The sequence below is a fragment of the Apteryx mantelli genome, chromosome 19, assembly GCF_036417845.1.
Source record: "Apteryx mantelli isolate bAptMan1 chromosome 19, bAptMan1.hap1, whole genome shotgun sequence".
Lineage (NCBI taxonomy): Eukaryota > Metazoa > Chordata > Aves > Apterygiformes > Apterygidae > Apteryx > Apteryx mantelli.
Window position 1 is genome coordinate 17,683,941 of NC_089996.1, and position 23,766 is coordinate 17,707,706.

The 23,766-nt window shown below is 39.9% G+C and overlaps 1 protein-coding gene across 2 annotated transcripts in view; it reads left to right on the forward strand.

Annotated features, from left to right (window-relative positions):
* Positions 1-23,766, forward strand: part of ASPSCR1 (ASPSCR1 tether for SLC2A4, UBX domain containing) — a 57,766-nt gene that overhangs the window by 31,689 nt on the left and 2,311 nt on the right. For both annotated transcript variants that reach the window (XM_067308647.1, XM_067308648.1), the window contains 7 exons: positions 1,564-1,645; positions 2,545-2,611; positions 3,551-3,613; positions 3,931-3,983; positions 22,271-22,322; positions 23,044-23,113; positions 23,453-23,640. In XM_067308647.1, the coding sequence (XP_067164748.1) occupies positions 1,564-1,645; positions 2,545-2,611; positions 3,551-3,613; positions 3,931-3,983; positions 22,271-22,322; positions 23,044-23,113; positions 23,453-23,640 (575 nt within the window). The remainder of the gene's footprint in view (positions 1-1,563; positions 1,646-2,544; positions 2,612-3,550; positions 3,614-3,930; positions 3,984-22,270; positions 22,323-23,043; positions 23,114-23,452; positions 23,641-23,766) is intronic.

Below are 23,766 nucleotides of genomic sequence, written 5' to 3' on the forward strand. Positions count from 1 at the left end.
ATGGAATTGAAAGGTATCTGCTAGATCTAAGCTTAGGTCTTTACTTACAGGAAAATATATAATTATTTTTCTGAATTTACTGTGTCATCTTAAATACAGTTAGATTTTTGCACCTGCTACTCCTTTTAAAAGACCAGTCCACAACCTTGCTTCATTCATTGTCTGAAATGTCTCATTCCTGTTTTGCTTCCTTTGTGCTAATTAATATCCATTAGCTCTTATGCCAACATTGTTTTTCAGCTTCAGTAGCTCTTTTTGCTCCCTGGAGTAATTGTGTCCCACTTCAGTTTCTGTTTTATTGGATTAATAAATCCAGCTTTTCACATGTAATCTCAGAAAACATTCCCCTGATCATCTTAGTAGCAATCTTGGCACCTACTTCAGTAAATGTACTTTTCTTGTACAGGGTAAAAATAATTTTGTACAGTATTGTAGGTGATGCTCACTAAATCCACGTACAAGGCACTAATATTGTCTGTCTGTATGAAGTATTTTGCTTCGTACAGCCTGGACTGTAAATACTTCTTTCCAAGATCCCATCATGTTGGCATTTCATAAGCCTTCTTATGGTCAGCTTATATGCTTAGGTTTTTCTCAGGTTTCCAATTCATGAGCTTCTACCTTGTAGTAGAAATTCTGTTTGTACTTAAATGCACAACTTCACACCCAATGATGTGCTCTATCCTGTTTTGTTACTTCACTTTCTAAGTAAAATATTGATATTTCTCTATATCTTGTAAGTGCTTCTTAAATTTGTATCATAAGCAAAGTTCATTAGAACACAGTAAGTTTTCCTACAAAGTTTGTTAAAGGTTGATCCCAACAGGGATTCTAAAGGAGCTGCACTTGCAACCTTGCTCCAATCCTCATGGCTCTCCTTTTAGCACAATTGCTTTTTCTTCACTTTATTGTGTTTCCTTCTTGCCTTAAAAATCTTTAAACAATCCCTATCTTCTCTAGCTAAATTGCTGATTTTCCATGTGGATAAAAAATGCTTTTCTGATTTTATATAGATTAGAGCTTCTGTTTTGCCTTTGCCTAGAAAATGAATTGCCTTAGGAAGTAACATACCAGATTAGAGGGGTACCTTCAATAACTCCTCAGTTGCATTTTAGCCTTTGTCTGTTTTCTTTTTCTTTTAAAATATGATTTGTTCTAAAGCCTGCATACTTTAGAGAATTTGACTATATAGTGCTGGTACTAGGCTGGGGAAACTGCAAACAGAGGGAGGGTGGGATTTTGGGACAAGGAAGGCATCTGAAAGAACATGAGTCTGAACTTGCAGGTAATTGCATGCATGCAGGCATGCATATGTATACACTGCTCGTATACAGACTGGGGGTTTGCAATTCTTAGCTGTTAAAGGAGAACATGACCTGGGAGGAGAGTAGTAGAAATTCTGAGATTTTGGGTAGGAATCACAGCAGGTGGGGAACATGCAGTGAGGGATATATGGAACTGTTGAGCAATTGTCATCTGTCCTGCTTGGGCCTTTCATTTTCTTAATAAAAGTGTATCTTAGAGTGGCAGAAGTGACAGCTTGTCTTCTTCCCACGTATCTAGGAAACGCCTGGAAGAAGCTCCACTGATGACAAAATCTTTGAGGGAGGCTCAGCTGAAGGAAAAGTTAGAACGTTACCCAAAGGTAGCCTTTTCTCTTTCTCCAACTCCTCTGGCTAGTCCAAACTTGTGGCTTAAGTAGCTTTGGGAACCAAATGTGACCAACAGGATCTTGAGCTGCTTATAGGAAGGCTTTTCATGTTCCTGTCCCTGTTAATAGTTGGTAGGACCCACATAACAGTTATACCATGTAAAATCAGCTGGCCTCTAATGATGTGGTTGGGTAGCAGGCAGAATAGTTCCTTTTATTTCCTTCCAGATGATTCAAAACCCTTATGTTATGCACACATCAGTCTATTTGATTGAGCTTTCCTAACTGCTTCTCCTCTGTGGACTCTTAGTTTCAATAGTATCTCATTACATGTTAAATGATAAGATATTACGGACTGGAGAGATCTTACTCTGTAAATGTGATCCTAATGCAGTTCTTGTCTTTGATGCTTTACTGCAAAGAAATAAGAGATGAAGTTTCCAAGTTAGGTGCTAACTGACCACCACTGGAAATAGAATGTTACTAGCTATTTCAGCATATATACGGCATAGGGACTGTGTGACTGGGAGGCTTCCTACTACTGTGGACACTCCAAGATGCTGATTTGTTGTCTGTACTTGTCCCTGTTTGGAACCTAAGGTGATTTTCTACTTCATCTGAGTGTCACTTAGCACAGGGAGCTTCTACTCTCTGAATATGTGCTTCTGCATTGTACATGATACTGTTTTTGTAGGTCAGCTCTCTTACAGTCTTTGGAAGTCAGACAGTCCATGTTCTCCAAGGAGCTGCGCAGTAATGGAAACCTGTAGCCTATAGAGTAGAATAGCTCAAATCTCTCCATTTGTAAGAAACTTGCTATAAATTCTAAACCAAGGGCAAGCCTCTCAGAACAGCTGTACACAATTGACCTAATGTGCTTTGCTTCTGACTAGGTGGTGTTGAGAGTACATTTCCCAGACCGTCATGTTCTACAAGGGTTCTTCCGTCCTAGTGAAACTGGTAAGAGCAATTTCTGCTTCAGTCTCTGTGGCTGTAGCTAACATCTCTCATCACTGTTTATTGGCATGCCAAAAGAGAGTGGCTCTGGACAGATCTTTCTGCTGCCCAGGGGAGTAATACTGCCCTGAAGAAGCAGCAATAGCTAGCTATGCCATCCTTATAGGGCCCCTGAACTAGATGAGAAAAGAGTCTGAGGTAATACCTTAGTTAAGGGGAATTTATTTCCAAGACTACTTGATGGAGACTATGTCAGGCTGCTTGATGGCAAAATATTTGTGCTCAGGAAACTGTCCTACCTGATGTACCATTTGAACACAAATAATGGGATATTACTGAGTTACAACTTGTTTCAGACAGACTCCATAAGAGAAGGCTTGGGGGGGCAAGAGATGAGTTTGAACACTTCCTTTATTTTAAAGATTTAAAAAGTTTAAAAAAAAAAAAGTGGTGGGGAGGGTGGCAGCCTTCCCTACTATAATCACAGTAGCAGGGGTTGGACTGTTCTTCAGTCATCAGTTCACAAAAGATAGTGAGTCAGACCATGTATGAATTAGCTCTCACTGTTGCTAATCTAGATCCTCTCCATATGAGCTGGCAATGATAGTTACCCACACATTTTTTTGATACTTTTATATGGAACAAGAACTGATAACTAGTGACCAGTCTCAGCTAGCTCATCTCTGCATATCTTGCATCTGTTATTGGATTTGCTAGGAAGAATTTCACTGGGATCCTTATATTTTGCCAAAGGACCAGAATATGTAGGTTTGTTTTCTGCAAGATATTTATAATAGTGATAGCTGTAGTATTCATTCAAGGAAAGGGCAACCTGCACGCATTGCAAAGGACAGCTCTGTAGGTTCAGGCTAGCCTTTTGGCTCAGCATCTGAAGAAACAAATGTCATCCAGGAAACCCTTCTCCCCTCCTTTTTTTTACAGTTGGCATTTTGAGAGACTTTGTAAGAAGCCACCTTGCAGATGCAGATCTGCCATTCTACTTATGTGAGTGCCCTGTTAGTAATATTTGGCCATACTTTACAAAGCCTGTTCCTAGCTGTGATTGCTCTGATGCATATGGGATCTTGTGATGCCGTGAGATATGACCTGGGGAGGGATTTCTTCTTCAAATATGGCCTCAGAGTGGAAAGAAGGTGTAACCCTGGTCACTTAGCCACTTTATGCTTCTGCCTAATACGAAGCACATGTGGGCAATGAGAATATGTCCCTCTTTTGAAGGGCAGCAATCCCTCCCATACCTGCTGTACTTATTGTTTTGGTTGCTGGGTGGTCCTGTTTTGTAACTTGTTTTTTAACTTCAGTTATTGCACCTCCCAGAATCATCTTGAATGATGAAAGTTTGACGCTCTTTGAGGTAAGGACTCACACCTGTGCTCTGTCATTCTCTCTCTGACATGCTGCTTCTTCCACCTGCCCCAACATGCCTTAGTTGCTTTTAAAAGAAGCTGTATAATGTCATGATCCCTGTAGATTTCTGCTTAACCACAACTAATGGAACCAGGTGTTTCGGAGCACAAGCTCTTCACCAGAAGAGGTCCACCTTGTGCAGCAATATGTAGTTTCATGATGGTGGGGGTGGGGGTTTCGTATTGTTGTATACATAGACTCTGTGCTCTATGGAGCCTGCACTGTATGCAACCTTAAAGGTTATTGCATAAGCTGTGTAAATGAGTTTGCTGTATTTGTAGTTGGCCCAGTGTAGTAGGAGACATGATACTGGTTTGGGATAGATGACTGTTTCTAACTTCTACAGCAGAAGCTAGATGCCATATTAGACAAAAATCTGACCTTTTTGATAATCACTGTGTGAGAGTTTATTTTAAGCTAGCTTATACATTGTAGAACATGTACTTTCTATGTTGTAATTTTTCTCAAAGTCTGAAATTTAATTCTTGGAGGTTATTTGCAAATATCAAATAAAGTGGTGTTGAAGTCTCTGACCAGAGACTGTTGGCTGTGGAAATCACACACGTGCTAAGAAGAGACTGGCTGAGTGATTTTGCAAGCGACTTTGCCCCAAACTCACCATATTTAATATGGGGAGTCATTCAGAATGTCATGGACATTTGTAGAGTGATGCATTGAAGATCACTTGCAGGGTGAAGGGTCAAGCAGGTTGTAGTGAGAGTTTTTGCTTGATACCTCTGAGGGATGAGAAAGAGCAGAGTGGAGAAACAGAGAGAGAAAGGGACCTTTCAGACAGCATACTGAGTTAGGAAGGGATTAGAGTGCCTCTGAAGTTGTTTGTAATGGAGCTTTCCAAATTCCACAACTTCCTGGCCGAGCCATGTGGAAAAGATACAAGCGCAGCTGCTCTTAGGCTACTGCATGTTCAGGGAATCACATAATTTGGGTCCTCATGTTCACACTCAAAAGTCTCTCCCCTTCCTAATACCCTGTTAAGATTTTTTTTTGCTGAAAATTGAAGTTTTGGGTGTGGTTTTCTTGATGTCCAAGTTCCTCCTCTTTCTGTCACTGCGCCTGTGACAGGTATGGCTTCCTAGAGAATCCTGAGCATCTCGGAGATCACAGCCCTGTTTGGTTTTGTGGTTCAGGAATGGCTATGCAGTAGCTTTTGGCCTCCACCCAGCTGCACAGCCTGCGGACTACTGTTTCTATCAGCCTTCCTACTCTCTACTTGAGCGTTGCTTCTGTTTGCATGTGCATCATGCATGGCAGCCTTTCTTCCATCTGACAGGAAAGGGACGCTGTGTGTGTTGGTAAGACTTAATGCCATCCTGGGTGGGGGAGAGGAGCCAGACCAGTGATTTTTCTCTTTAAAGCCTTTTTATATATTTTAATTGATAACCAAAATGCCAGTGTCTTCATGTCTTTGAACCAGGAGATTTTGCCACTCAGGCATGAAGGCAGCTTCCTCTGATTTGTGCCATCTCCCACATCTACTGCCCAAAACACTGTCTCACATAGTTACCATGAGGGGAAATGCAAAAGACAAAATTTGTCTTCAGATTTCTGGCAGATCCCAGAGAAAAGAAACTGGCTATGATTGCATTGCTATTGATACATTTGAAAAACATTAATAGGATCGCCAGGTAATAAGACGCATTCTGCACTTGTTAGCTGTTCTGAGGCCAGGGAGCAGCCTTATAGCTGTGACTAGTACAAACTGGTCTGACATGTCACATGCACTCTTACTCTCTGCTTTTCTCTTTTTTTTTCTCCTAAGCTGTCATGTCTGATCACATCCCTCACCTACAGTTCCTTGATGCACGTTTCCTGATGTGTTTATTGGAAACCTTTTTTCATCCTTCCAAAGTGTGGTTTCTCTACTGTTCTCTCCGACAGCTGTCTCCTGGATAAGATGGGTGTTTTTCTGTCTTTTTCTAAGATCCGGCTGGGATGCTTTCCCAGATTTTCTGTCCCAGCCTTTCGACTTCTCTTGTGTCCTTACAAAATATACTGCTCCTTTTCAGTGTCTCTCTGGGATTTTTTTTTTTCCATGCCACATTTCCCTCTAGCATCCAATGGACTTCCAGTTTTGGGGCCCTTTTTTTTTTTAAGATGAGCTTTTGTTTCGTTTTGTTAAGTACCTCTTAGATGCTGAAGACTCAATCTACCTCTGTTACTAACTTTTTTTCTCATTTGCAGTTCATTTTCTCTTGGATATTTTGTTGCTCCTTTGAGCTCTAGGTGCTTACCTTTCTGACACTAGTTTCTTCCATCATTTTCTATCACTGTTAGAAAATATCCTGTCTGTTCAGGTGCCTGTCCTTATTTTGAAATCTCCTTTGACCATTCTCTTCTTTTTTAGTTGGCTTCTAAACCCTTTGCATACCATACTCATTCCACAAAAAAAGAAGGTCCTGTGCCTTTTCAGCAACCTTGAATGCTGCAGCATCCTAACGTCTGGCGGCCTATATCTGCCTCCTGTTCATCCAACTTCTTTTGCTGTCTCTATCGTTAGCTTTGGTCCATCTTCTGAATAAATTTCAAAATCCTTTGTCTATCTTCTCTCCCCCGCTCCCCAACAATACTGTTCCTTTATTTTTTCTTTTCCAACACACATCAATTGTTTCTCTGGATTTCTTCTGAAACATTACTTGTTCAATTAAACACCACAGAAATAATGATTTCTTCACTGTCTTCAAATCAGAAACTTTGTGGCAGGAATTTTGTTTAATTTGTGCTGTTAAATCCTTTGTTCAGTACCAGGCATGTTACCTGTGCTTGTTACATGGGTAACAATTTCCCAATTTCCCAGTTGTGACATTTAATTTGGAATTCATCCCTTACAGCAGCTTCTTGAAACATTGTTGTACTAAATTTAGTTCTCTGTAAAGACTTTGAGGTGCCCTGGAGCCCAGTCTCTTTTAGACTGCTTTAGAAAGCACAACTTAATGAAGAACCTGGTCTTTTCTAATGTCAAGTGTCTTCAGTTTGTAATGGCTTCCCTGAGATTTGCTTGTTACATCACATAACAAAAATGCAAAGCCATAACAGAGCACAAAACTGAGACTATTTAAAGATATGGCAGTCTAAAGCTGAAAATTCTCCCCGAAATTGATTATTTTAGGGAATGATCTTTCTAATTTCTCACTTTCTCTGTGTCAACATAAAAGCAGAAGAACATCCAATTAAGGAAAAAGGTGGCAAATCCTAAGCTGATTAAGGAAATATTTTTTTTGTGCAACGTGAAATTAGACAGTGTAGCCTGATGTACACTTAGAAGGTTGTTGTGTTGAGAATTTGGGCATAATTGAAGAAAAATGGTTGTTAAGGGTAATCTGAATATACAGAATCACTACAATTATTTGCAATGTGGAAAGCAAGTAAAACCTCATGCATAAGTTTAAAACACTTCTTAGGGATTGGAACATGACCTTTATGAAAAGATTATTACCACACTAACAACTGCATGCCTTTTGGCATTGTCTCCTTAAGCATCTGGCTCACTGTAGATAAGTATAGAGTGATGCTTGTGGGGGGGAAAATTAATTTGAACTTCGCATGCATCTTGATGGGTTTTGAGTTAATTGTTAGTGCTGTAGAAGACAGTTTTAAGATGATGAAATCATCAGCTCAATATTGAATAGCAGTCAAAACCAAAACCACCTCTCTCCCAAAACCCAAATAAAAGATTTGGAAAGAAATAGATAACAAACCAAAGAATATCACTGTATCATTGTATGAATCCAAGGTTTGCTCATATCTTGAATATTGTGTGCCTTTCTGGTCCAAAGAACAACTGGTAAAGGTTCAGAGAAGGGGAATGAGATTTTGAAAGGTCTGGAATGGCTCTTACATAAAGAATGACTAAATAGGCTAGGACTTTTCAGTCTGGAAAATGCATGACTGGGAAAGAAATAACGTATTAAGAAGAAGCTGGAAGGGACTGATTTCTTACTGTCTCTAGTACAAGAGTGAGTGGCATCAAGTGAAGCTAGCAGGAACTGGATTCAGAACAGATGAAAGAAGATAGTTCTTCATGCAAAAGAAAACTCAAGTATGGAATTCATTGCCACAGGTTGCTGTGGATTCTAAATGTATACATTAGTTCAAGGGGGAATTGGACAAGTTTATGGAAGACAAATCCACTGAGAGTCTCTCTTAGTATTTTGAAACCATCTTAGGAAGTTTCTGAACTGAAAATGGTTGGCAGCTGACAGAGTATATGGGGAAATTATCACATATGAGCACAGGACAAGGATACTCTGTGCATCCATTTTTGTTCACTGTTAGAGATAGGATACTGGCTGGGTTGAATGGACCTTTGGCCTGAATACAGTTGTCCTTGACTTTTTTTGTATTGCTGGATGTAGGACTGACAGACTACCTGGGCAACTTTGACCCAACAGCTTGACTCAGCTACCCTATAGTTTGAATGGCAATGAACTAGTACACAGGCAACAATTCCTAAATTTTCATATATAACAGAGGATTTAAACTGGTAGGTGGGATTTAGTTGCTTTTTTTTTAATTTTGGAAGAATTAAACCTTTGGAATTTCTTGCCTGTTAGGTGTTGGGTTTGTTTTTTTGTTTTTGTTTTTTTTAACAGCTTTACGATTCCATCAATAAAAATATTTTGTATATGATTTTTCCCAGTTTTAGGGGAAAAGAGAAAAAACGCCGGCTACTTGAGCCTTAGAATTCTGAAGAAAACAGCTGGTAACATTATTGGAAACTGTTAGTTTTTCTTTTACTGTGTGACATCCTATGTAGCATTTCACACCTGTGAAGTTAGTGCAAAGTATAAGCACCCAGAAATTGCTACTTGTTCGTGACATGTTTTTTCTTTTTTCCTACTACACAGTAGAAATGATAATGTGACACTGGTACAGGCAGTGGAAGACGAGTATGTCAAGCAACAAGGCATTGCAAACTCCTTGTAACCAGGTGTCCCATAGAAGCCTTCATTTGCATATTAATGTCTGTCAGGAGTATGTTTATTCTTTCTGGAGATGTTTCTGCTGAGAGCCCTAATGTGGACATTTTTATGTCATTATAAGGGAACTTTCACCTGAGTAATTTAGGCAATGGTCACATGTCTTCCAGTTACAACCGAGTCAGCTGAAGAGGCTGCTGCCCCACCTATTCTCACATCTGTCATGTGGACTGCTGTCTGTTTCAGGTTAAATGAGTTAGATTAATATAAATAGTTTAAATAGGAGACATTTGCAGGCTTGGGTCTCTTGACTGAAGTGGATTAGGTACTGATGATGCATGCAAGTGCTTGTTAATATCTTGCAAAGGGCAGTAGTGATGGGCTGAAGAAAGTTAAGTTTCTTGGTAGTACAGTTTTAGCTGGAAGAGGATGTGCATCTGCAACATGATGAAAATGTTTTTGCTCATGACTTTGTCACCCACACCCTAGAAGAGTTTGCTGATATGGTTATACCAATAGACGCGAGCAAGCTTTTTCTGCTGAACATTACTAAAGTTTATGATGAGTTCAGAGGCTGACAGACCCTTGCTGCAAGTTTTGTAATCTTTCTGCTTCACCAGTTGAATGTAGAAATTTTGCCAAGTTTGTATTTGTAGTGTAGCTTGTCCTCTTAGACCAGCTGGTGCAGCAACCTCAGGTAGTGGGAAATGTGTATGCAGCTATAGATATTTAACTTTCTAGAATTTTTTATCATGCATGTTCAGTGTGATATTTCAGAATGCCTCTAGCTCTTGTTTCCAAAAGCTTATCCCACAAATTAGGAAAGCCCATCTGGTTCATCACAGCTTATTTGTAAAAATGAGTTGATGGTGAAAGGAGCAGGCCAGCATGTTTTTCTAGTGAAGCTTTTTTTTTTCTGTTTAAACAAAGAATTTGTTTTGTTTTGTTTTTAATCAAATTCTACTCAGGGAGGCTTTAGCCTCAACTTACAGCCACTCTAGGGAATTGGAAATGAGTGCATGATTTGACCTGAATGGTTTGGGCTAGCAACACTACTCAAATGAGGTGAGGGGGGTGTAGAGGTTTAGCAATAAGGAAAGCAATGTGGCACTGGATTGGTACAAAACAGCAGTGGAATTGATTTGTTTGAAGGGGAAAGAAATTCATGTATGTTCGTGGTGAGTTATGAGAAGGGAGAAGGCTGTGAGGGGCTGAGGCGACTTGGAAGGATTAAAATGAAGTGAAAAGAGGGAGCATGAGGAGATGTGTCTGGATGGGATTTGGGTTCCTCTGTCTTTAAAGTGATTTTGAGGCAACAGAGCGTCCCGCTGCCAGGAATGTGAGTTGGGGGAGGTGCACCTAGCATGTGCATTAAAGCCTTGAAGCTGTTTAATGCAGCTGTATGTAAACTAGCCCTTATATAAAATGGATTTGCAGATTGGAAGAGCTGTTTTTGATGCCAGTGGCCATGTCGCCTGTGTCCCATGCCTGGAGCTCTTCAGCCCTTTCAGGCCACGGTCTGGTTGTGGCAGGAATGATTCTGTGTGTTTATAAACATTTTATTTGGATGAAGCATCAAACGGGGGGAAAAAAAAACGATTCCTGCTGAGAACTTGTCATACCATTCCAATTACCCATACTGCTTGTTGGAGACCACGGCTCTCTAACATACTAGGCTGGTGCCTTGTCCCAATTTACGTTGGCTGATTCTGGGTAACACTTTGCTCCCTGTTACCGGTATAAATCTTCTTTCATCTGTAACTTTTGCCTTGAGTCAGTGAAGGCTCCATGCCGTAATGTCTTCTGCTTGGATAGACTTTCCCGGCTGCTGGAGATCTGAGTGCTTGGCAGGGGCTGAAGGGGGCTTTCTTCTCTGGAAAGAAATGGGTGCGGAAGTTGCTCTGGCTTTCATGTCCCTGGCAACTCTGTTATTGTTGGATGGCCTTTTTATAGGCGGCTGTTACTAATCAGGCTGCTTTGCCTAAGCCTCAGTGCTCTTGGTAAAAATGAAACTGGCATAGAAAAGGAGCAACAGAGGTGTTATTTCTGGTATTGGGCCAGGTGAGGCAGCACTGGGGGCAGGATTTGCTCTCCACTTCTTCTCACTAGCTCTCGTTCTCTAGTATTGTCTTCTGGACAGTTAAATCTTCAGTCTGGGAAGATGTTTGTGCTGGTCAGTATCCACACTTGCTGCAGGGCTGAGGGCTGAAGAGAAGACTACAGTGCCTGGTCCTGCACTCAGTGGAGCTCGGCTCTGTATGGGTGGGCTGGTTGAAGCCTTGGCCTCTTCCAGGCATCATGTGGTCTGTAAAAGGGAAGCCTTTTGTACTGAAGTCAGAGCCACTCTTCCATTTCCAGTATTTGGAAGGAAAGAGATGAAAAGACAGAGCTGCTTTCTGAAGATGGACGGTTAGGGTAACTTGTAAAATGTGTGGCTTTTGGGCCTGGAGAAGAGGAGCTTTTATGCTTAGGGGACCTTGCAGTATTTTTACTTAGCATCTCCTTAGTATGAGAGGTTGTTCTGGAATTAAACTGTTTTGTTACACTGGAATGCATACATTAATGAAGTAGTGTGAAGTGTGGGGTTCTTCTAGACTTTGTAGGGAAAAGGAGCTTGGGTAAAGTAATTGGACAGCTAATTTTTTAGGTTTTATAGTATCTGTTTCTTGGAGACTTTGTGAAAAAATGAGGAGGGGAGGTTGTCTTGATCAATCGTACTGCTCTTTAAATTCGTTGAGTTGTATCCTGTGACCGCCAAATTTCACAGCTTTCTCTCCAGGTGTTCTGTGTCAGTGATGTTAGCAATAGCCTCTTAGAATGCTTTGCACCTGATACGACTCCCTAGCAAAGATGTGTGCCTGTAATCTGATGCTTCATTCTAATGGGGTGTTTCTTAGATGACTTTTGAAATCTGTGTTTTTGTTCAAAATGGATCTTCCAAAACGTGTACTGCCCTGGATTTTTTTAAATAATTAACTGTCATATTATCTGGCTGTTTAATCTTTCATACACATCTTATCTGAGCAGACAATAACATACCAAAATAGAATTCTTTCTTAGAACATCTCTGGAGTGTATATTCATATCAGGAGTAATGTGACTTTCAGAGGAAACAAAGGCAATCATGAGGAAAACTGCACCAAAATCTGGTTATCTCAGTGATAGCTGAGAGCTATAATTAAAGTTGTTGCAGCCTTAGGGTTCCTTATTTTCAAACGTGAGATTTTGTCCAATTAGCCTATCCCATAAATACTTTTGCATTTTTTTAATGTGCTTTATTCTCCTTTTTCTCTCAGAGACTTCTTAGATGGATGTTTCCCAGTCATGGTGCTCAAACTCTTGAGAAATAGAAAATAAGAAATAGTTAAGAAGACCAAAGAATGAAGGAGTAGAGGCTGGCTTGTGGCTTTTCCACAGCCCATTCTTGGTTTTTCTAGGTTGCCTCATGTGTTCAAATACGTGATGCTATCATGTTTAAGCATAAATGGATTATTATTACTACTTTTAAGTAGGACTGCAGCAGAGAAGCATCCAGTTACTTATTCCGTTCAGTTTAGTTATGAAATACTTAACTGCCTTCTGTTTTCTCCTTTTCTTTGAGAAATGCATTGGTACACAGGGAACTCTAACAGCGTCCCCTGAGGATATGGGAATTATCTCAATGAACTTTAGAATGGGTTTCTAGAAACTTAAGGTAGTTGTTGAGACTGTCAGAGGCAGAGCCTGCTTTAACCCAAACAGAGCGTTCTGGACATTTACCACTGCCAGCCTGTATGTTTTAGGAGCTTATTGTCATGAAGACTGCATGATATCTGAACGTATCACAACCCCACTCTCTATTAGCGTAGAGGATAGAGTTCCTTTTTGTTGCCTGACTGGGAACTGGGTGGTGGGAATCACTTGTCTAAGGTCAAGCATGAATCATGGAGTTGCACTTAGGTTTCTGTGGCATGTGTCTGTCTCTGATGGTTTCCCAGGTATTACGCTAGCAGTAGGTTACCTTTCTGCTCTTCAGACTGCCTTAGTGCTGTATATAAGAAAAAGTAAATGGTGTCTGAAGCAATGTGAGCATATTTCAGTGTTTGGATATTTATAAATGACTGAAATTTGTGCTGAAGCCAATAACGGGAGTCATTGCAGATGGTGGAGTACCATATTGTCAACACTTCTACTCTCTCTCCACCCTCTCCCTCCAGCCAAGCTGATAAGATTGTTGGAACCACATTTGTTAAATCTGATAGCTTACAGTGAAGGAGGAACCTTTACGTTGCAAGCAAAACCAGGAAAAAAGACAAATATTGTCAATTTGTTTGCCAAGAGGCTGAAAGAACTATATCTGAAGTGAATTGTCCTGAAATATGTGTGTATTTACAGTACAGTGAGCACACAGATTGGCAGCAACATGGAGTTTTTGGAACCCATAAAGACTTCAAGGCATTGCTTTGATATTTTGTTATTGCTATTTTTGCTGGCTGTCTTATCCTCATGTCGCTTGAATTGTTTTATAATGTTCTGCTCTCCAGAACTGATCAAATGCAGGCTTCCCTGTTGTAGCAGTTGGCCTAGGATTCCTTATAGCTGCAGTTGCTTATTTGTGCTTTTCTAGGCTAGCTGAGCTTCTTAGAGCTGCTTTTCCCCTTCTTTCTTCTCTCAGAAACATGTACTCATGTAGTTCAGATCTGGGGCTTTAGTGGAGACAGTCATTGATTGCTGAGTTAATGCTAGGAAATAGTTAGTAGAGGCTAAAAATATCAGCCACTGGAAAAGTCAAAGCAGCAAAGGGGGCAGGAGGCCATCATTTGTCTTTAGAGAAGCTAAAGGAGTCCACACACTTCCACATAAATATTTAGATTTTCTAATCAGATCTTAGAATGCACTGAGTGTTTCCTCTGGCATCTACTGTGGGGCAGGAATCCAGAGGAGCTGTTTGTTCCTTTCTTTGCCTTCTGTTCTGCTTCCATATCCTCTTTGTTAATGCCATTTTGGGCAACGCATCTGGCACTTTTGTTCAGTGAAGCAGACTATGACTTGGGCAGTGTGAAGCCATCTCTGCTCTTGGCAATAGTCAGAATCCAATTTCAGAAAAAATTACTTCATCAGAGTCAGTCCTTTGGAGGTATTTCCAATGGCAGGCCTTGTAATTATTCCACTCACTAACAAAGAAAATTAGAGTTAATAGTGGAATTAATCCTCATTCATCCAGCCCAGAACATGTCGTTCAGCTTCCTGTGTTAAGTCTTAGTCCTTTACTTACCCATTCAGGATTTTCCTACCTGACCGGGTTTTTGTAACAATCTTACCTCCTATTTGTCTTGCCAGTTCTGTTAACTGTACTCATAAAGGTTGTAAGTACTTGCTTCTTATGCTGACTTTTGAGTAAGGCTAGACATTTTGATCAGGATGAGGGCCTTCCTTGTGTTACTGAATTTAGAGTAGAAATTCTGCCAAAAATGTTCTCTCTCTTCTACTGTTAATTTTGTGGGCCAGATCTTTCTGACCTCAGCTCACAGAGTCAATGAATATTCTTCATACCTAGATTCCTTCTTAAGGAGCCTTCTCAAAACAGTGCTTTCAAATCTTACCTTTAACCTTATGAATCCTTTAAAGGTTCCCTGTTCTAGTCGGATCAGATTTCCTCTATATTAGCTACAGAATATCCATCTTCTTCAGCAGTTGCAGTCCACATTGAGAAGCTTTGTTCTCAGGTTGTAAACAAGAACCACTTAGTCAGTTTGCTCCCTTTCACTATGACTGTAGTGTTTATTTCTGTTTCAGAGATGCTTTGCGGTCTTGTTGCAGAAGCTTTTGATCCACCGGCTTTCCGGTTGAATTTTCCAAGTGCTAGTTTATGTGTTTGGGGTGTGTGTACTATGCAGTATTTCATGTTGGTAGCTTGAGTTTCTCCATCCATGAGCATGTTCCTTTGAAGTGCTTATTTTCTTATTCATCTTCTAACATCAAACTAACAGCAGACCTGTGGCACTCTAATCTTTTCAGATCATGTAACGGAAAGAATGCTTCTCATTCTGGCAGCTGCAAGTTCCCCCTTAGACAGCAGTCTCTGACTGATCTAAAAGCATCATTCTGTCAGTGAACAGAGTAACTGCCTGGTAATGATGTACATATTTTGCAATATTCTGTTCTAGGGGTTTTTTTGATATGTATGTCTGGAGATGCCTAGTGAAGGAGGAAGTATTGTGACATTATTTGGGGAGGGTACTGCTTGAAATCTTTTCTGTGCTCTGGAGAACAAGTTACTAAAACATGCAATAAAACAAAGCAGAAATATTTCTCTTGTGAGTCACAGCTGGACTCACAGGAAAATGTTGTTCTAATATAGATATTTTTATCATGGAATGCAAGATCCGGTAGACCCAATATACCACTCCACAACCAGGATGCCCTGCTGTCATAAACCACGCTCACCACGATGGTGTCTGAGTAACTTCAGTCTGAGTGTCTGAAATAAAACCTTGAGTTATATAGCTATGCAGTTTCAAACTAAATGCGGCTTTATGAGTAACAGGCAGGTCTTCAGACTGGGGGCCCAAAATGGGAGGCTTTCATTTAAACTGGTTTAACTGTAACCAAAGTGATGAAGCTGTGTTATGGAGATCTTTTTAAAACCTGTGGAATTGGTTGTTTGGAATGGTATCCCTTGAATGGGGAAGACGGTAAGCAGGGCATTGGCTTCCTCCACATCTTGCCTCATCAGCAGCTTTCTGATCTCTTCAGAAGAAAACTATCCTGTGATTAAGGTCTGGGATAGGACTCTGGAAACTTGTACTTATTTCTCATTTCTGCTACTGTCTTCCTGTATGACCTTGAGCAAGTTATTTAATCTCTTTAGATCTCAGTTCTTCATCTGTAAAACAAAACAAAATCATATTTTCTCACATTTGTCATTGATTTTATTTATATTGCAGGTTGCTTCTCATTACATACACGTAATTGCACGATGGGACACCATTTTCAATTGGATTTCTAGGTGCTGTTGCCATAAAAATAATAACCTGACTATATCTTGGAAATATACCTTGCACAGTGTGATTTGAACGTTTCAATGCCATGAGTTAATAGTATCCATTTTCCCAGTCAGAATGGCATTGTACTCAGAGCTGGAAATCAAAGCAGCAAGGAAGAGATGCTCAATATTTGAGTATAGTAACTAGCAGTTGACTCATTCATATTGTAGTAATTCTTTGCATGTAACTATTTGAAATTTTTTGAACATATGTTTCAAACAGCTTGCAATTCTTTGGCCAATCTGGCAGACTCAGTGTGACTGTAAAAGGTTTCTAAATCTCTTTTGATTCACAGAGAGTCTTATCCTATAAGAATCCTATACAGCAAGTATTCAAAACTTCATGATTCTTTTTCTAGGTACCTCAATATGTGCATTAGAACGACTGCAAATGAAAAAGTAGCAGCTGACTTGAAAATACAGTTTTCAGATAATATCCTTCCCAATATTTGATTCTTGTGTACTTAGCACTACTAGAGAATACTAAAGGCTCTGACTTGAGTTGTATGTTTTCCTGGACTGTGCAGATACTAAAGCCTTCTTATCTTTATGCCAAGATGTTCTTTGGCCAGTAGGGTTATTCCATTTGGTTTTCTTTTTCATGTGAAGTTGGTGTTGATTTAAATATCTTTATATTACAAAAAAATCTCAGACAGTGTGCATCCTTGGATGGAGAATTCCTGGGATGGATCAACTGAGGTGTATCGGTCTTCTGTACTGAACCCTCAATAAATGCTGAAATTGGAATGATAACCTGAGAATTCTGCGAACAGGAAATGAGACAACAGGTTGCACAAATGAGCCAATATTTGATCTGAATTGAAGGAAAGAAGCTTACTGGATGTAAACTTTGGAAGAAGGGTCTATGCCTTGGCTGAGCCCTAGGAAAGGATAGGGATGGAGGGAATGAGCCCTGGGAAGGAGTTTACATTCTGTATACTTGTGAGCTGCTCTCTAGTTCCTTTAAGTTTCTTTCAGTTAAAAGATTGTGGACTGAAGCATTTGGACTGATGTTTTGCCAGTAGTGGGAAGTGGTTGTGGAGGTGGAGTCTGAAATGTAGAACTGTGGTTATTTGTCAACTTGTGAGTAAATAGGGTAGAGCTTTATACTGGGGCACATTCTGTCTGTGTGTTTGTGTGGTTGAGTGTATCTGTCTCGCTCTTGGTCTGTGTGTTTCTCCCTCTTTTTCTCTTTGTGCCTCACAGGCCCTGCCATGAATTTTCTCTGACCCCTTGGGGCCATTCCCACATGAAGCTTTGATGTGTGTGCCCAGACCTTGATTGACAAGGAAGTTTTAACAGCGGCAACAGGGAAATGAAGAGAAAAGGGCAGGGCTTTGTACTAAAAGGGCTTTGAGCTCTGAGATGCTGTGCTTAGTTATCTCCTTCAGAATGTTAATTATTTACCAAGATAATTGGGCGGGAGGGGAAAAAGAGAGAGGGGAGGTTATTAAAAAATTCCAACACTAACACGCTACAAAAACCTCATTTTCCAACTTGCAGCTGGCATGAAAAGGATGTTGTGTGTAAAGGGGCCTGAGTGTATGTGTGTTTGGGGAGGGGACGTGGGGGGGCTCCTTTTTAAGCCACCCATTTCCTAAATAGAGGGATCCCTTCAGACGAATGCAGCGGAAACATCAAAGGTCTTGCAAGAGTTTTCACTGGGGTTTCTAAACCGTGTCTGGCACTTTTTAATTAAAAAAGTTTATGTAGAGCTGTCTTTGTGACTGAGCAGGCAACCTTAGGCCCTGTTGCTTGGGGAAGGAAATGTTAAAGACTTAATAAATAATGATTTCTGCTACTAAGATGTCAGTTCAAGGATGTGAAAATTGCTGGCCAGTTAGGCAGGAACTGAGACTTGGAGTGGACTGGTGGGTGTCTCTCCTGCTTCAGTGTAACATGATGTAGGCCATTCTATATGTGAAAGTCTCCTACACTCTTTGAATTAAAATCCAAAAAGTTGTAATATCACATACTCGTTTGAAGTTCGTAGTTAGGAAGATAGGTGAAGCTGTTTTGTTTTGCCACCAGTTAATACAGTTTTATTAGTCTCTGTACTAGGTACCAATCCACAGACTCCCCAGTGGTTCCTTTGAGTTTAGTAGTGCTCTACTGTTCTGGTAATTGCTGTGCTGGATCAGGTTCAAAGCCCATCTGCTCCAGTGTCTTGACTGTGTTGATGGTGACAACAGAGGTTTAGGAAAACTCAAGAGCAGGCAGCCTGCCCTGCAAAATGCTTACAAATATATTGATGTTCTGAAGAGGGGTAGGGATTATTTTGTTTGTTCAGGAACAAAAATCTAGTATTATTGTTTTGCCAGGATAAATATAGATCATTAAACAACATTTTCTGTCTCCCTTACAGTTTCTGACCTGTGACAATACTTACCTTTAACACCATGATGATTTGGCTTCCTTACTAGTCTCTTTGTATAAGGTCCTCTGAAAACTTTAAAAAAATTGTTTCAGCTAGTTCTGCTTTATGCAGTATTATACTGACATGTTAAAAGAATTCCAGTAATAAGTTTGATATTATCTTTCTTTCAGAATCCATGCTGGTTAGACCATATCATATTAATCTTCTGCATATCACCTTCAAACTGTTTTTAAAATACAAGCCTGTGCTTGTGGCAGTGTCTGTTTTTAATGAGAAGCTTAATAATTTTGAGTCTCTTACTCTTCAGTTCCTTGAGAACACTTGGATGTACCATCTGGACTTGGTGATTTAGTGCTTTTTAATTTATCACTTAGCTCCAGCACCAGTTTTTCCACTGCTTCAGTTTCTTTAAGGCTGTGGTGCCATACTATGATCACTATAGTGGCAGAGCAAGTTTTATAGGTACTTACCCTCCTGGCTTATCTGCAGTTGCTTTTACCACTCCTCAGTTAAACTACTGCAGCTGTGAGTGCATGCAGTTTTACATTACTGTCTCTCTGGTGTCCAGTGAAGGGCCAAATATGTTTAAGGGATTGGTGCACCTGATATATGGGAAGAGGCTGAGAGAGCTGGGATTGTTCAGCCTGGAGAAGAGAGGGTTCGGGGGGGGATTTTATCGATGTATATAAATACCCGATGGGAGGGAGAAGAGAAGACAGATCTATTCTTTTCTCAGTGGTACCTAGTGACAGGATGAGAGGAAATGGACACAAACTGAAATGCAGGAAATCCCATTTAAATGTAAGAAAAAGCTTTTTTTTTTTTTTTTTTTTTTTTTTTTTTTTTTTTTTTTTTTTAACTCTGAGGGTGGTCAAACAGTGGAACAGGTTACATGGGCAGGTTATGGAGTCTCCATCCTTGGAGTCGTCTTCCAAACTCGACTGGATGTGGTCCTGAGCAACCAGCTCTAGCTGACCCTGCTCTGAATGGGGTTTGGACTGGACAACCTCCAGAAGACCTTTCCAACCTCAACCTGTCTGTGGTTCTGTAGTGGCAATAGCGTTATAAGATCTTTTTGCCTTTTTAGCCACTCAATCTTACCTCGCGCTGTACTTTGTTGCAGCTGAGATGAAACAATTGCTTATCAGGCTAAGTTATAAAATAAATAAATGTAATAATCCATGCTTAACAGAAAAAGGTCTCCCATTTAAAAAAAGGCAGGGGGAGGGAAACCAAATCTGTTTAGTGAATAGCTCCACAAAAAAATACATCTACACAACTCAGTGGGCTTTGCAGTGTGGGACAGAAATGAGTGGGGTATGGTAACCTATTAAACCATCTTAAATGACAAGGCTACTTGACATGAAACTGTGCCCTCAAACTACTACATCTTTCTTAAAGGACTGAGAACAAAGTTGCTCTTCTCCCAGTCTCCCTATTGATAAAATTGATCCAAATAAGTCATTTAAATTATCTTTTTTAATTGGATTCCTTAATCTCTGTCTAATGGACCAACCAATTATTTTAGGGACCTCCTTTATCTGAACTTGTTATTGCAACTTTCTGCTGTTTTAATCCTTGAATTGTATTTTAGCTCTCTGAATTTTCTTCCCTATGCGTCATCAGCTGTGGCTTTTGTTTCTTATTATTGGCTTCACAAGCATTAGTTATCAAAGTCTGAAAGAACTTTGTTATATTTGAATTACAGCTAAATGACAACATTTGCCAGTTTCCTTTAATGCTTGCCTCCCTGCTTTCTTTTTTTATTTAGGGCTGCACAGCATTTCTGAGACTCCATTTTTCCTTAAGTAATATTTATTGAACAGCTAAGGATTTTACTTTATTTCCTCTGACTTCAAGGTCTTTAACCAGCATGCTTAATTTAGTTAACTCTCTCTTTCTAAAACACAGTTTGTGGTGTTTCCTACCTTTTCATTCCCTATGATGCTGAATTTTATTATATTGTGATCAATGTTATTTATTAATTTATTTCCCATTACAACTTTAAGATGATCCTGTATGTTACTTAGGATTAGTTGAGAATAATTTTTCTTGTATGTTTACAATTATTTGTGCAGGAGTTCATCATTTGAGCTACTGACAAATTACTTCTCAACAGTATAATTCCATTTAATCAGTTAGTATGTCGAACATCAAGTATAATTTGTATTTTGTATTAAATTTTATTCATAGAGAGGTAGCTGAATAAAACTATTTAGCCATGGCATAACAGATGGGAATAAAGCAGTGGAAGGAGATGATGGTGAGATGACCACTGTCCATATAAGTTGTTTGGCTATATAGTTTAGATGCTTCATTGTTTTGATTTGTTGTTTTTTAAATAATTAGAGAAAAACAAGTGAACTGCAACAGGCAGTTGCCTCTTTAGTGCCTTACATCTGAGGAACTTTAGAGACATCAGTTATCTTCTTATTCTTCCTGTGCGATGTGTATACATCTGAAAATTGGGGAAACTGAAGCCTAAAGCAGCATGGTAAATTACAAACAGCCAGATTTAGAAACCAGGCCTCCTGACTAGAATTACACTTTAATCACTAGACAGTGTTTCCACTTTTTTTTTTTTCCTTCCTGTAGCAGGCATCTCCTCTCTGTGGAAAGGTAGTAAATAGTAGAGGGGCAAAAGCTGATTCTGGCTTTATTGCACTTCTAGGTTGCAGAAGGAAGAGTTTGTTCTTTTAGATTATGACCTCATGGGAACTTTATTGAAGGTTTTTGTGTGTGCGTATTTGACCAGAAATTGCTTATTGTTGTGGAACACTGAGGAGGTAGGGAAGAAGATAAGAGGTACGAGGTACTGTGGCGTGTTATTTCTGGAGCCATTCCCAGTGAGATAGGCAGTGTCTTGCACCTTTCCACTGATGTGGTCACTGGGGCACTATCTTTTTATCACAGGTCTTTCTACATGGTGTCAGTACTTACGAGATCATGGAATCGACCAAGAAATCTAGTTGCCTGTAACATACTTTTATTTGATTCAGTGCTTCATGAGATATGTGTGTGTGTATATATATATATATTTTTTTTTTTTTTGAGTGTGTTACACAATGTAATTAAAGCACACTAAATGAATTAAGATTCAGCTAATTGACATTTCAAATAACAGTCAGTGAGGAATTATCAAAAAACACAAGTGGCTAGTGTTATACTGGGATTAATTCTGGGCACATACTGTTCATTATTTTTATCTGATTTGAAGGTAAATGTGTAAAATCATAACTGATAAAATTTGCAGATGAAATAAAAATCATCAGACTGATGAATACTGGCATCAAAAAGGCAGTCCTACAGTTATCTGGGTCACATGATGAGCTAAACTACTGAAAAATATGTTTGAATACAGCAATTATTCAGACAGATAGGAACTAGGAATTCAGACTGGACTTTAAAAAGGATAAACTGCCTCCCGGAAAGCTGTTGAAACCAGACAAATTCCAATTAGAAACAGGATATAAATGTAATAGAATAATCTGGAATAGACTCCTGAGGGCATAGCTGGAATTTTCTTCTCTTACTGTCATACACTCTGGTTTTGGAAGATGCTTAAACATACCCACATTATTTGCTCAGCACTGCAGAAGGTGTGTGAAATAAAATGGCCTCAGACATAGGGGGGACAAAGGAGAACAAATGACAGGTCATCAGCACAGTGAGCACTTGTACAGGTTTCATCATCTGTGTAGTGGAATTCTTCATACTGTTGTGCTCATCTTAATCGGCATGCCCCGTGCTCTAGAAAAGTTTAGACTTTTCTGAATTATAGATGGTTCAGTGACCTGATCTTAAGCTCTAAATTTGTCTAACTTGTCTCCAATGTCCACAGCTGACTGTGGAAGCATCTACAACCAATGATCTCTTCTTTTTTCCCTTTGCTGCAGGCTAAACTCTTTCCAGCTGCTGTCATTCATTTTGGATCTGAGGAGTGCAGGGGTGAGTGAGCTTCCTCTCTTCTTCAGCTGGCTACACAGCTGCTACAGTAGACCCAGAAGAATTACATTCTTTCCTTCAGATTTCTTCTAACAAAAGATAAAGCAGACCCTGAGAATGCTGAGAAGTATTTCCATTCTGAATTGTTGAAAGCTAGCTTGGTCCTGCTGAAACTGAATTTGACACCAGTTAGCTTGATCACAAACCTAAAGCTAGTACCTTTCTTGTGAGATGTGTTAGGCTACAAAATAGGCAGTATTCACTATGGGAATGGTAGAGGAACAACTCTCTAGAAGGAAATGCCATTGTTCAAAATGTTAACTAGACAAGTGACTAGAAATGTCTTTACAGACCTCTTATTGTACTAACTGGAGGTGGGAGAACAGATATGAATCTCTGATTCTCTGACACCTCTGGTTTATGCTCAGAATTACTGTTTCCCCAGAGAGTAAAGAAGACACTGTAAAATAGATTGAGATGCAGTGATCACTGAAAGAAAATGTCAAGATCTTGAGTTTTGAATGATGAAGTAGGCACCTTGAATTGTTAAAGAAACTGGCATAATTTAAAAGCATCCTGTTTGTCAGTTGGTGGAAGAAGATGGAGATTTACTAAAGGATATCGTAGGCATTTGCTGAGCCTAGAGATACACGATTCTGTGGTGACTGATGTCTTTATCTTACCAAACAAGCCTTCAGATTTCATTGAGTTTCATTTTAAACAGATTGTTACCTGAAGTCGGACCTGCTGCGCTCTGCAGTTTCCCCTTCTGCAGCTGATTTATTAATAGCCAGGTATGTTGGGACTGACTAGAATTGCAAATGAGTGAATATTTCAGGGAGGGAAAGCATGAAATGAGCCTGTCTTACTAGAAAGAAACATGATCTGAAGGTACTAGGGCTTGAATTTCTCCTTCATACAGTCATGGTTCACAAACATACTTAGCTTTATAGTTTTGTGAGTCCTTCTTCGTGGAGTAGGTTTTCAGTGACTAAATCAAGTAAATCTTAGGGCCTTTATCATGAGAAGGAAGAGCCTTTTCAATCTGACTTCGAAAATGTAGAGTTGGCGGTATATGGGGCCTATTATGAAAAAATGAAGTTTAAATACCTGTTGCTTATTTTTTTCCTCAGATGTTTGTCCAGATCAGTAGTTCCTTCTGCTTCGTCATCTTTAGAATCAGCAGTTCCATCCCTGGCTGAACCTGACGGGGGAAGTGACAAAAAGACTGATGACCAACCGGAACCAGCAAGAGTACATGAAGTTCCACAGCTGATGAGTAGGGCCCCTGGGAAGATACCCAAATGGCTGAAGCTGCCAGGTATCATGTGAGATCAGAGAGCTCTTCTAGTGAACTCCCCAGGAAGGCAGGCTCCTCTGTGCCATGCGTGTTGGATGTTGAGACTGTTCTTAGGTGTTGCTGGGAGACTTGCAGGGCATGGAGTTG